This window comes from Phycodurus eques, chromosome 8 (assembly GCF_024500275.1).
Source record: "Phycodurus eques isolate BA_2022a chromosome 8, UOR_Pequ_1.1, whole genome shotgun sequence".
Classification (NCBI taxonomy): domain Eukaryota; kingdom Metazoa; phylum Chordata; class Actinopteri; order Syngnathiformes; family Syngnathidae; genus Phycodurus; species Phycodurus eques.
The window spans coordinates 17,774,571-17,789,532 of record NC_084532.1 but is presented as its reverse complement, the minus strand read 5'-3'; the positions used below and the strand labels follow the sequence as shown (position 1 = coordinate 17,789,532).

The 14,962-nt window shown below is 40.5% G+C and overlaps 1 protein-coding gene across 2 annotated transcripts; it reads right to left on the bottom strand.

Annotated features, from left to right (window-relative positions):
- Positions 1–690: 690 nt before the first annotated feature.
- LOC133406511 (fizzy-related protein homolog) lies at positions 691–14,673 on the bottom strand. Of its 2 annotated transcripts, none has more exons than XM_061684172.1 (14): positions 14,595–14,673; positions 13,203–13,290; positions 13,007–13,117; positions 12,530–12,593; positions 6,877–7,007; positions 6,653–6,735; positions 6,368–6,551; positions 4,957–5,022; positions 4,775–4,877; positions 3,859–4,043; positions 2,922–3,155; positions 1,395–1,499; positions 1,208–1,300; positions 691–1,132 (listed from the first exon to the last, which is right to left on the bottom strand). In XM_061684172.1, the coding sequence occupies exons 2-14, from the start codon at positions 13,269–13,271 to the stop codon at positions 1,091–1,093; spliced, it is 1,470 nt and encodes a 489-aa protein (XP_061540156.1). In that variant the 5' UTR covers positions 13,272–13,290; positions 14,595–14,673; the 3' UTR covers positions 691–1,090. The 2 variants fall into 2 exon arrangements, with proteins under 2 accessions (XP_061540156.1, XP_061540157.1); XM_061684173.1 differs by having other exon boundaries at positions 6,877–7,004.
- Positions 14,674–14,962: the final 289 nt, after the last annotated feature.

Below are 14,962 nucleotides of genomic sequence, written 5' to 3'. Positions count from 1 at the left end.
GGCATGAAAGGGATACAGATTTTCCATTCTACTTAACCTAACAGCCGAACAGGACAAAAAAAAAAGTTTGCCTACCCCAGCCTTATATGGTCAGTTTCCTTTGTATGAATGAGTAAACAACTTAGTAAATTAAGAGACTGGGCCACCACTTAATACATCCATCAATCCATTTTCTCAAACGCTTATCATCACGAGGGTCACGGGTGTGCTGGCACCTCTGCCAGCTGACTTTGGGTGAGAGGCAGTACATACTGAATTGGTCGCTTGCCAATTGCAGGGCATATAGAGACAAACAACCATTTGTACTCACATTCACACCTATGGGCAATTTAGAATCTTCAATCAACCTACCATGCATTTATTTGGAATATGGGAGGAAACCGGAGTACCTGGAAAAAACCCACGCAGGCACGGGCAGAACACGCAAACTCCACACAGAGGCCGGATTTAAACCCGGATCCTCAGAACTGTGAGGCAGATGTACTAACCAGTCCCCAACTGTGCCGCCCCACATAATACAATTATGTTTGAAACACAATAATCTATTCTAATAACCTGGCAAAGTACTTTAATTACAAATTTGATTGCAATGGATTAAAATCCATCTTGAACAAGCCCAATCAGAACAAAAGTCGAAATTATGTGTAATAAACTGCATTTTCTGCAGGCAACAATAAATATGCCAGATACTTCAAATCAAATATATTTTATTCATTTACTACAAAGAATAAACTATGTAGCAATGATTTGAATGCACAGCATTAGACAAACTGAACCCAGATTTCAGAATCTTGGTAAACATAATGGTCATACTGCAGAAACCGAGGTAAGTGATGATCATATTTCAAGTGCGTTAAATAAATTAGACCTGCGTTTACAAAATCAAGGTCCTCTCCTTGATTCACGATGGTGAAAATGTTTCACAATTTCAGCAAATAACAACATAACACCCTTACACATTTTTTAAATAAAAAACTAAGCCTTTCATTATGATACATGGCCTTATGTTAAAATACTTCCAAACCTCGTTTGTATAAATGAATGTGTTAAGTTGCAGAAACGTGGCAATGTGTTTTATTGTTGTACAATGTCACCGAATCCTGGTAAACAGATTAAGCACTGACACAGATTCCTGAAAGAAAAGAAACAACAATAAGTGAATGACCTGGCAGATATGAAGATGATCTATAACTAAGGCTTCACCCACTTTTGTGGATCTTGTTTTACTGAAGACATTCCAAAAGCGGAGCGTCTCATCTCCAGCTCCTGTAACAATCGCTTCCCCATCCGGGGACATAGCCTGACGTTTAACAGAAAAAACATTAATAAATCTTGATAATGCATCAAGTGATCACATAATGACAACACAAGTCCTATTTAAAAAATGAACTAACCAGGTAGAGAACTCTGTAAGAGTGCCCTGTGAGTTTGGCCACTTGAGTGAGCGCTGGATATTTCCACACCAAAATCTGGTTTTGAGAGTAGCCGTGGGTGCTCACCTGAAGGCAAAAAAAGGGAATACAGTACTGTATTAGAATTGCAAACATGCTGTAGGGGAATTCAAATTTGCTTATTGTAACAGTGTTTGGCACCGCTTAGCACCTCCATGTTTTCCCTCTGTATTCTGTATCTGGATAGTGCCTGCCTGCAGCACCCAAGGAACAAAACTGTGCTCTACTGTTCTGTCGGCGACTGAGCCTCATCATAAATGCCCCGTATTCTGTGTTTTTTCACAAGCATCACATACGGCGTTTTGGCTGTTTGTGGAGCTGAAATAGCCCCACACGACTGCTTTCACGCTCTGGCACAGGGCCGCACGATATTGTAAACAAAATATTTATTAAACCTGCGATATGTATTGCGATGTGAAAAAATACAGGATAACATACTCAAGACGTGAAAACCAGCACGTCATAGTTCTATATTTGAGTGCATTCGTTTAAATGACACACATTGGTGTGTAAACCTGAAGTTTGTATCTCCAGAGCAGCCACAGGTCTCGACCTTCCCTCTCCCCCAAATGTAATCTGTTGCGACGCGCATTAGTTACATTCTGAAGAGCGATACAGGAAACACAGCTGGTGTACATTGTTCCCCGTGTCCTCATTCACTGTTATCATACAAGGGGATAAGTATGTAAAAGTCTGGGCTGCTCCGCGTGTTGTTTGAAGGGTTATACCGTAACATCGGCGTTAATCTTATTTGCATGTCCAAACAGGTCCCTCTGCTGTTTTTTTTTAATATGACAGTTGAAGTACAGCAACATCGCAGCAGACCCTGCGATGTGGCTATTGCGCACATGTACATCGCGATGACGATGCTCAAACAATATATCATGCAGCCCTAAAGTCTGCCATTGTGTCTACAGTGTGACACTGAGCCACTGACTTATTGAGCAGCGTGCTGCTGCGCTTGCGCATGACACACATACCCGAGCGGAAGAAAAAGCAGTTCCCATTAACCATGTGCCATTGAGACAAGATCTCAATAATGAAGTTACATTCCACTGTGTTTCTGTTAATGATATATATTACCTCAAATAACTGAAGTATCAAAGGTGTTGATATTTTGATTTGATTTCACTTTTCTCCCCCTTACAGTGCCCTTACATAGAGTACTTCCAAGATGAAATTCAAGCACCTTCAACACACTTTCAATGGCAATTATCAAGATTTTCCAGCATATTAAAGAATCATTTGGTAATACAACTAAACCAGGCTTGCCAGAATTGATATAAAACATTTTCTTACCCCAAAATGACATAGGCAGTCATTCATTTTCATTTTCTTACGAAATGGTAATTTGTTTGGAATAAATACTACAATTTCAAGAACATTATCCTAATTTCAATTTCATTTCACACAATAAAAAAACCACAACAAAACAAGATGAAATACGACTGTGCATCCAGTGTCACTTACTAGCTCATTTGTGTGCTTGGACCAAGCCAGGTTGCAGACCTGTGAGCCCGTGTCCACACACTGCAGCGGCTGCGACGTCAGCGTATTCCAAAAGCGAATACAGCGGTCAGCCGTGCCGCCCCCAGAGGCCAGCAGGCCATGCTGGTGTGGTGACCAAGCGATGGCCTTTACTGCAGCCAGGTGATTTGTGTAAGCCTGCACAGGGCTCAGCGAGGAGTGATTCCAAACCAGCAACTGAAATGAAGCCAAAATACATCCAATGAGTTAATACTTTGCCAGACTAGAAATATGTGACAGAAATACAGACTGTACACCATTGCATTTTTTGTTTTAGTAATGCAATAATGACCATATATTTAAACTTTAGTGCTCTCGGGCTGCATTTAATTATTAAAAGACTAGAGACAGCTGGGACATTTAAAATGTTTTTTAAATTAATGCAACAAATAATACAGGACACTCGATAATGTAAATGCTCAAGCTGTGTTAACAAAGGTGAAAAAAAAAAATTGTCATCATATTTGTGTTTTGTCTGTTAGTTAGAAGGTTACTCCCTAGTTCAAGGAGGATGAAGAACAATCACCAGTCTCATAATGATCCTGGAGGCCAGACTGCTATTTTGATGTCAAAGTGAAAATAAATTCCAGAGCCCAAACCTTCTTTTTTGTCAGTACCATATGCAATTCCACACTACTAATGACATTGCAGTACCTGTTAAAATAATAGCAATGTAGTATTTTTCTACCTTTTGATTTAGCCCCTGAAGTCATAGGCTATTAAAACACAATAATTCAATAACGCAGTCATTATAGACCATTGGGAAAGTCAATAAACTACAATTTCATTAACCTTAAAGAACAGCAAAACAACAAAAATTTGTCAAAATTAAAGGAGCGTGTTATGATCTCGATAAATTCTACGGGATGTGACTACAAACCTTGTTGTCATTGCCACCAGAAGCAAGCAGCTGATGGTCGGTACTCCACTTCAAGCCACACACTTCCTGCCTGTGTCCCTGCAGCCGTCGCTCCGACTGGAGTGGAGGAGTTCGGATGTCCCTCTGAAAAATCATGCGATCACGGCTGCCCGAGGAGAGCTGGTCAGCATTCCATGCTAGCGCTCCTGTGGACAGACACAGAGTCAATAATTCAAATACCTAAACAACTACACATTGAGTCACTACTGCTTGATTTATACTGTATAGTTCAAGTGCCATAGTTCAGATTATTTGCTCTCAAGTGGCACAATTTGAATATGGGTCATGTAAATAGAAGAACCGAGGGAATCAGATATCCTCAGATCAGAATCAGACCTCTTCTAAATTGAGATAAATCAAATACTTATGGGATGTCTGCAAATGCCAGTACAACATAAATGCGCAGATCGGATATACCACGTCAATGCGATCTTAATCTCATCGTTATACACTGATGGGTGCTGCAAACACACTGGCACCTCCCCAAACAACAAATAAAACCAGGGAAGGGCTAGTACTGATACTAGGTATCGTACTGGGCCGATACCAGCCTTATTTCAATGTATCAGGTACTCGTGAAGGCTCCTCTGTAGTCGTCTCATTACAATGGGGCAGTTTAACACATCGGTGAATCATCATGTGCGTCCGAAAGAAAGAAAGGTCTTTGTTCACAATTATCTGTCATTGTGTTATTTGAAATCTTATGTACCAAAAGTACCAGTGGTATCGGTACTCTGTATCGGTGGGTACTCAAGAGTGAATACTCATACTGGTATTGGTCTGAAAAGAGGGGGCGGGGGGTGAACATTAGGACCTGCAGTGTAAATCCAGCCTTAAAACACTGTTGCTCGTTTCATTTTACTGTAAATATTCTGACCGACTCTGGCCGAGTGTCCTTCCAGGGTGGAGAGTTTCTTTCCGCCGCCAGCATCCCAGATCTGAACGTAGCCTTTCTGAGTCCCCACTGCTACCAGGTTGCCCTAAAAATAGGAATATTTCTTTCAACAAACAAACCTAATTTAACCACTTTCCTACAGCAATCCAGGTATAAGAAATTACCCTCTCAGACCAGCCGACTGACGTAACCGAGTCCCCCTCCACGGAAAGATCACACAGCCTTGTTACCTGAGGAAGAAATGGTTCAAGAGATATATTTGACTATGTGGTTGACTGGAATAATTACAACTGCGGCAAAAATTACAGACTGCTGCACTATGGGATATGACATGTGCAATACAGGCTGCAAATCTGATCAAAATGTGTCACTTTAGCTTCCAATGTTTCCAGGGTCAAACTGTCCCCATTTTAAAAACTATTAAGTGCACAATGTTATATGTACTGACAGTGGATATAAAAATTCTACACACACCTGCACAAATGCCAGATATTTGTTATGTAAACAAATGACACCAAGATTAATTAATTTCATAACTTTTTCCACCATTAATGTGACCGATAACCTGTACGACTCCATTGGAGAAGAAAAAAAAAAGGGGGAGAGATGGGAAGTATAAACAACAGCGATAATGTTGTTGCACAAGTGTGGTCACCCTATAACTGGGGATGTGGCTGTGTTCAGAATTAACCAATCACATTCAAACACCTTAAATGGGAGTCAACACACCTGCCACCATTTAAAGTACCTCTGATTAACCCCAAATAAAGTCTAAAATTGCAAAATGTCTTCACTTGTAATAAAGTTGGGCGATTATAAGCATTTTTTTCTTACCAAACCACCAATTTATTTCCTTGATTTTGTATTTCAAATGTAGTTATCCATCAATGTATTTGTATATCTGTTTGCAATATGAAGAGGAAATTGTCGCAAACACAACACTGTTCATCACCAAAAGAAAACCATACCTACAGTGAAGCATCATGCATTGAGGCTATTTTTCTTCAGCGGGAACTGGGTAATTAGTTGAGGTGTAGAAATTTTGAACAGTTCCAGATACTAGCCAGTGTCAGCACAAAACCTTCTGGATTCTGCTAGAGAGCAAAAACATGTCAGGAAAAGCCTACTAGAACATTTGAACATTACATTGGGTTAATCAGAGGCACTTCAAATGGCGGCAGGTATGTGCTGACTCCCATTTAACATGAGTTTGAATGTGATCAATTAATTTTAAACAACATTCCAGTTATTAGAAGCTGTGCACACTTTGCACAAATTAGCTTAGTTATTTTTACTTTTTCTCTCTAAAATATTATTTTTTTCCCAATTGAGTTGTAGAGGTTCTAGGTCACATTCATTCAGGATTTATCTTGGTCTCATTTATTTTTAGATCACAAAAACCTGGCATTTGAACAGGGGTGTGTTGACCTTTTATTTCCACTATACTATGTATCCTTCTGGAAATTTGTGTTTGTAAATCAAATACAATTGACTCTATTGTTTAGTCCAGTTTTTGTATTCTTTACTAGAACTATTGCCAGACATTTAATAGCTTTAGTTGAGTGGCAGGTGTACCTGGCTGGTACAGGCACTCCACAAGTAAACACATGTTCCCAGGCCGACGCTGAGCACATTGAGAGACGACCAGTCCACCAAATTAAGGTAAAAGTCATCCTGCAGCTCCGGTGCATCCAAGACTTTGAAGGGGATCTTGGGAATCTTTCTGGTTGGCTTTCTAGGTGATCGCAGCAGTTTCTGACTGCAAAAAGGAAAATCAGAAATCTTGTAACCTTCAGTCAACATGGCACATGAAACATTACATTTTCAACAAGTATGAGAGTTAAAACCAAACCCTTGTACCTTTTGTTACTGACAGGTGACAACGAGTATGGAGAGAGGTTGGTTTCGCTGGCCGGTGAGCTTCTTTTGAGCTCAAGTGAGTACTGCAAAGAAGACACAGTAAAATCTCTTTTAATGTTATTTTAAACCCAGGCTAAATGACTATCAGTCTGTATGATGAGACAGCAGCAGGTAGATTTATTCAAGTGTTCAAATTTCCATTTATTCATTTGAAATGTTCATACAGTGAAGAGTCTCCGCTTCTCAGGTGTCAATAGCTGCAAATGGCTGTCTTCCGTCTGAGGGTCCTGGATCCTTTCTATTCCTGCTCCCAGGAGCTCATTCTTTAGCAGAGCGGAGTACGTTAAACCATCTGCTGAAGGTGAGAAAAATTTGACTTTGAAAAAGAAAACAAATCTACAGCCATCTGCTGTATGCCACCTAACATCTAGATAACAAAAAACAGAAAAATGTCAAATAACAACATATGGGTCTCTATTTTAGCCGGCACGGTGTACGACTGGTTAGCACATCCGCCTCACAGTTCCGGGGACCGCAGTTCAAATCCCGGCCCGCCTGTGTGGAGTTTGCCTGTTCTCCCCGTGTCTGGGTGGGTTTTCTCCGGGTACTCCGGTTTCCTTCCACATCCCAAAAACATGCGTGGTATGTAGACATGTGGGGCAGGAGTATGGGTCTGGGCCTCTTTTTGTTCTGCTTGGTTATCAGGTCATCATCTTTTGGCCTCTTCAGTTGCTCTTTCGCTCCCGTCAGTGAGTTCCCGGTGAACTATTGAAAACACATTGGATCATGTGTCATGTGTGTTCATATAAGCTCAGTGTTAAAAATATGAGGTTCATCAGCATGGCATTTTGCAGAATAAGTTAGGGACCAGGCAGCACAGTGATCGACTGGTTAGCACATCTGCCTCACAATTCTGAGGACCGGGGTTCAAATCCCGGCCCCGCCTGTGTGGACTTTGCATGTTCTCCCCGTGCCAACGTGGGTTTTCTCCGGGTACTCTGGTTTCCTCCCACATCCCAAAAACATGCATGGTAGGTTGATTGAAGACTCTAAATTGCCCGTAGGTGTGAATGTGAGTGCGAATGTTTGTTTCTATGTGCCCTGCAATTGGCTGGCGACCGGTTCAGGGTGTACTCTGCCTTCCGCCCGAAGATAGCTGGGATAGGCTCCAGCATGCCTGGACCCTAGTGAGGATAAGCGGTAAAGGAAATGGATGGATGGATGGATGGGTCTCTATTTTTATGACTAGCGCTAATCCAACAATTTATGAATGGAGAACCTGTTTATTAACACTGAAATGATTACTATATGAACAAATAAGATTTTATGAACTGGTAAACAAGACTTCATTGACAGATTGATGCCGATGGAAAAAAAATATTTAAAAAAATGCTGCTGAAGAAAACATGTCCTGGGGATTATTTGGCCATGTTCATTCTTTTGGGATTATAAATGAAGTCCTTTAATTTATTAAAAGCATTCCTTTTCAAGGCAGTGGAAGATGAGCTTGCTGCAGCCTCATTGCAGGTGCTTCTGTGTCTGATCTCAAAGTAGGTCCTCTTGGTGCCCCGGCAGAGTTCGAGTGGCCTCTGAGTGTGAGAGCAGATTTAGTAGGGCCTTTGGGTGCTGTACTAGAGTTGGAATGGCATCTGGGTGCTACAATTGAGTCGGTGAGGTTTCTGGGTGCTCCTCTAGCATTAGAGTGGCCGCTGGGTGCGAAAGCAGATTTAGTAGGGCCCCTGGGTGCTCCAGAAAAGGTTTGTTGGTCTTTTAGAATTCCAGCAGTAGTCCTTGCCTGCTGCACTCATTTATTTTCCCTTTCTGAAGTCAAAATTCATTTCATCTTTTGAGCCTCCTTCTCCTGTTTTTTTTTCTGATTAAAGTGCATCTGATATGTCTGGTATGATGACATACAGGACGTTTTTAACGGCTGGTCTATTCTCATTGTTGAAGCCGTCCAGTCCCTTGCTCTAATTCTGGATTTGACAATGCAAGGCCCTCATAAATCTCAACATTTGAGAAGCATCGCTCTGCTTTAAAGATGTCATCCATCAGATTAAATGATCCCTCAACCAGGGGACCAGTGAAGACGCTAAGAAGTCCTTTGCCCATCTTACTCAAAATAAAATCTCATAACCTTCTCTCGATCATCAAAATGATTGGACACCACCAGTCTATATCGACCCTTCTTTCGCTCTCATTGTAGTTCAGGACATGAGCAGCCATATCCTCGTCTACTAGCTATGAATGCACTTCTTCAACAAGAGGTTGACTGAGCTCCTCTGGTTCAACAACATAAAACAAGGCTTTGCCTAAGGTGAGGAAAGCCCCAAGACGGACTCATGTTGAAACAAAAATGGCATAAAAGCAGATTGTGAAGTGATAATGTGGTTGTTCAGAGGAAGGTTTTTAAGAAGGAATTCTGCTGCCTTGATGCATCCTCGTCTGAGACAGCTGTACATACTGTTTACCCATGTCCTCCATCTCACACAAGCAGTATACTCAGTGAGGAGTAGACATATCTACCAACAGGCAGATTTCTGTCAGAGAGTTGGAAGTCTCGATTCCAGACATCAACGTTCAGTAGTTCAATAACTCTTTGGGCTTCATGGAAAAAAAATACTTCAGTGGGAATTTTTCTCTGAGTCGCTGAAAACTAATATTAAAATTGTAATTTGTCAGTTTAATTTTTTGATAGTCCCTGTCTTGTAATGAATTTTATATGGGGTTTTAAATGTTCTGCAAATCATAATTTTTAAGAAAAAAAAAACAGCTTACATTTAAATTCACATACGCATACCTCCGAACATGTTGACCAAAGCTGTGCACTTGCTAAACTCTGAGAAGAGCACAGAGAGCCGTGCCTTTCGGTTTTGATTCTGTGTTATTCTTGTTCTGGATGCAACTGTTTGCTCTTGTTGAAGAACCTCTACTCTAGCATTTTAAAATGATAGTGCATGCCTTTCAAGCACTTGGTCAAGAAGCCATCTGCAGCGCACACACAAATAAATGACGACAGTCACGACACTGTTTAATTTGTAAAACTCATTTTTATAACTCACGACACATTTGTATAACTATTAACGCTATAGAGCACATCTGCCTCACAGTTCTGAGGACCCGGGTTGAAATCCGACCTTGCCTGTGTGGAGTTTGCATGTTCTGCCTGTGCCTGCATGGATTTTTTTCCCCCAGGTACTCCAGTTTCCTCCCACATCCCAAAAACATGCATGGTAGGTTAACTGAAGACTCTAAATTGCCCATAGGTGTGAATGTGAGTGTGAATCATTGTTAGTCTATATGCGCCCTGTGATTGGCTGGCGACCAGTTCAGGGTGTACCCTGCCTCTCACCCAGACTTAGCTGAGATGGGCGTCAGCACACCTGCGACCCTAGTGAGTATAAGCGGTACAGAAAATGGATGGATGGATCATTGTTGTTGTATTACTGAGGCCGTGGCTTGTGTTAACAGAAATAAATGAAATAGTTAAACGTATACTAGAGCTTTTCTTAATTGTATGAATAATTTTGGCGAGGTGTGCCCTTTTTTGGCTTGAGCACCTGCCCCCAAAAATGTGTGTGCAGGTGCCTGAACTTGATCATTTTGCTGGCCTCAATTTATTGCCTGTTTGTTTTCCTCATTTCTCGGCTTCAACCAGGCTGGATGACAAGAGAGTTGAACTCTGTGCATCGGTCTCAGCACCTGAGGTGTGTGGGTGGGAAGGATAGAGCAGGTCCTGAGTTTAAGGCCATTATTAAATCGCTGATACCGCACAAACAGCGGAATTACACTGTACTGAAGACGCAAAACCGTGACAGTGGAGGTTTGTGCGTGCATGCACAATGTAAGACATAAACCAAAGGCTAAGCAACAGGCCAAAAAATACATGGTCCAAATAACATGGTACAAACAAATATTAATTAGGCCTCATCTTTTCAGCAGAGAGGGAGAACACTGAGCACCGACACTGATGTGCGAATAACAACACGATAATTTGCTTTAACCGCTGAAATTTAACAGAGGAACAGAACACACAATTTAACATTCAATATATATTAATATAACATAATATTCATTACCTGTATTTGTGTTCCTCTCGAAGATCCCAAACATAGTACAAATGCACCACCAAGGCATCCATGAGTTCATGTAACCGGTTGCACACATCAAGCATATGGATGAAGCGGTTGCTGATGGGCCTGATAAAAGGTCTTCACTGGCAGATGTAGAGGAGAATGGAACTCTGCAAATATTTCTCTCTGCTTCTGTGACTTTTCTTTGTCATAAAAGACATCATTGCAAAATCCCTCAAGTTCTGCTGAAAAGGGGCTCATATGTGCTCTGGCGGCATTAGACGCCATGTGCACAGTGTCTCCACATATGTCCAGAAGGTTGGGGTTCTCCTTTCTCGCTTGTGTCTCTAGTCCGGTTTTCTTGCCTCTCATTACAGCACTATTATCCATAAGAATACTGATGACCGGCCAAGACCATGAGACTCCAGGATTTCTTTGAGCTCCTGCATAAGGACTGAAGCAGTGGCGATGCTTACTTTCTGGCTAACGAGATGCTGTGCTGTTAGCTTAATTAATATTTAGTAAAAACATGCTTTTTTTTTTTTTTTTTGTTAAGCTTTTCAGACAAACACTGTCTGAATTCAGGAGCAAAGTCATGTGTATTTAAATAGCTGGCATATAGGGTAGAAACAGATAGTTTCGTCAATGCCACTTTATCTTCAGAAAGTTTTTTGTTTTTTTACAAAGATTGACCAAGCGCTGCACAAATTTAAATGACAAAACGTGTTTGGCTACGAACATGTACACGTATTTTTTTGGTCACATAAGCGGTCAGGCATGGAAGCCGCTGTGGCAGATGTAGATGTACACTCCGGTAGTGTACCTGTGTGAGTCAGAGCATGAACCAAAGCTTTGTGGCAGGCGTCCACTTCGTGGCGAAGAAGCACTTTCTTCCTGCTGCTGCCATACACCAATTTCTAGGAGCACACGCTGCAGAAGCTAACACACTCCTTTAATTTGCGGCATCAACTTCTGAAAGGCTTTCCATCATTGCCTCTTTCCTCAAGACATACCCAGCACCATTTGTTTTTAACATCTCTCTCAATGAATAATGTTTTCACTGTGTGTAATAATTTTAGCTTCCATTTTCAGCTGTCGCCGCGCTAATGCTAGACAAGACGTTTTGGCAGATTCCTGCTGATTGGTCTATTGTAGTCTTTTTTCTACAAAATCACTCCACCACCACTTCTCATATTGGATCCACCTTCCCGACGTCACCGGAACGCCGCTCGAGTATTGATGTTTTTTTTCCTATTCATAAATAATAAAGATTGTTTAAAAACAAAAAAATCTATTCGAGGTGACACCCCCGCCCCCACCCCCCCCAAATGACACCACTCGCATGGACACATTTAATAGGTTTACACATTTGAAGGGCTGGTCTTGTCCCCCAAAACACATACGCTAGAATTCCAGCACCACGCCGGAGTACTTTAACCCATCCATACAATTACAAACCGTATGGTAGACTTTTTTACAGCACAGATACACCTCCACGCTCGCTCGCATGTCATGTGCCCGTTTTTTTGTTTTAACACACACACATCCATATGGCCAGTCTTGTTCCAAAAAATAAAAATAAAATAAAAAAATCATATGCCGGAGTACTTTAAGCCATGCAGTGTGACACTGATATAGAGTATTTGTATGTCCATTATTTCTTAAGGAAAAAAGTCGAAACAAATCAGAAGGTCAGCTAGATTGGAAAGAATTGTTATCGATCTTGGAGGTTCCACTGTAATCTAAAAATAAATAAAATGGAGGCTTGGAATTGTTTGCTATAGAGGATGAAAATCATATTCACCTTTAACAATATCAGAAGATGGTTCCTTGGCTTTCCTGTTTTGATTTGCTGACTTCTCATTTTCCTATTTGAAAACCAAAGAAAAACTCATAATTGATCACAATTCATGAATTTGTCTCTTGCTGAAAATCAAACAATACCCCATAAATGGAATATAATTTTTCTGTATCAGCACAATGCATCATGGGATATATTTAACTTTCTTCTGATCATTGTTGTTCACTACTTTTCAAGATGCATTGTGGGACACATTGAGGGCACTGTTAAGGGGATAATCTATGCTCATTGCACATTCGAACATCACTTCAAAATGACGAACTCACTATATATGGCACTATACTCATATAGTGGATAGGGAGTGATGCCAAACACAGCCTCACTGTTGCTTCCTAATTGTACAGGTTGATATCACAGAAGTGCGGTTGACTTAATTGTAATCATTGTGTGTTCCCTTTATTTTTTGAGCAGTGTACATACACTGAGCCTGTGGAAGTTGATATCCCAGTTTGCCGCCGCTCGAGTGGGAATAAATCTGTCGCCGAGCTTATTGGGTGATATTACTGGGGAAGGAGCAGGAGGTGCTGTTTTCTGCAAAGACAACAGATACACTGGGATGTGAGAAAAGTGCAGTATTAGTCACTGAATTAACTGGAATAAAGGAAGGGAAACTCACAGTAGGGCTCCGGTTGTCATTTTGATGGTTGATTTGGCGTAAAAGGCGGTATTCATATTGTGGATCCATTTTGAAGTGAAAGAGAGACCTAGAAATGTTTTTTTTTTTAAATATATATAATTATATTATAATTTAATTACAATTGCATATCATATTAAATATCTACATAAAATTAAAATAATATAGTTTAATGACATGTTTAAAAATATCAGGGATTTAAATTACATGATCCTTAAAACGTTGATTTTTGGATTGAAAAGTTAGTCAAAAACAAATAAAATAAAAATAGTTAAAATTATGAGTTAAAAAAAGAATTATGACTGCAGCAGAAACAGAGATAAGGATAGCAAATGAACGTTGAGTATTAAAATTTTAATGACATATCTAAACTATTCTAAAATAACAATTCTAGAAAACGACGCAAAATGCTCTGTTGTCCTTGTCCCTTCTCAACTACTGTTAATTTTGAATTGTATAGCTAACATTTAAGTTACAGGTGTCAAACTAAAGATCTGCAGGCCAGAGCCCACCTTCCACATCGTTTTATGTGGCCTGTGAAAGTTTGCCACGATTTCTCCTTGACTTTGGTTCAAAACTACCCATATAAAATGACAAGAACCAAATGCTGGTGCAATAATGTGTCTAATATGATGGGACAATTATTAGGGTTCCCAATATAAAGAACGTGTTAGATAAGGGCCAAGAAATGTAACTGCCTTACGCACTAACGACACGCCTAGTCTGTTAACAAACACAGTTCACCTCAGCTTCTGGCTGGCAGACATTATGGCAAGCTTAATAAAAACCAGTAGTCTAGGCTCTTCAGCAATAACAAATGCCGTGGTTAATTCACACTGTTGCAATTGCACTTTCTTTAAAAGAAAAAGTTTAAGCTGTTGACGCTTCATTTTGAATATCATTACATTTGTTCCTGTTACCACAAAATATAAGCCGTATGTTTTGCATTGATTTCCCTGACTGTACCGTATATGAAACAAACCGTGAATTTCTACTGCTGTATCGTTACACATATTAGAGTATGTGCTTCCATCATTGTAACCGGGCCATTTGAGGGCTAATTTATAACGACCAAGTGACCCGCGATGAAAACAAGTTTAATACCTCTAGCTTAAAGTGAGCTACGCCCATTTTTGAAGGCTTGTTAGCACATACAGTACAGAGGCTCGTTATGGTCCAGCAAAGTATAACAGTAACAAAATGACGTATTAAAACCGAGGGGGCTAACCTTAGCTTACTTAGCGCAAGTAGCTAATTGTAGCGTTCTACAGCTTGTGAGAACACATACCTTTAAAGAGAAGAGTAACTCTCTAATAACGCCAACCAAACTACAAACATTACCCCGAGATTCCAGACGTAGGAGATATATATTACCTTACTGCTCTGCAATTTGCATGTCAACAAGCGAAGTGAGTTTCACACAGTTGCATTGTGGGATATCCCCCACGTGACGTAAACACGGAAGTGCCTCACTCTAGCATCGAGATTGTGAAATGCCCTCAGAGCGACTGTGGGTTAAATAACTACTAGTCGACGCTCGTAGGCCAAAGAGTTATCTTAGCTGTTAGCTATATAAGCTAACCCTCCTAAAGATCCTGTGTTATACTAGATACAAAAAAAAACATTCAAATAAAGTGGCCCCCTCTGATGCCAGACCATGATGACACAATGTGAAAGAAATGGCACAACAGAATATATTTCGAACATATGTTATAACTATTAGTATTTCACTTTAAATCATT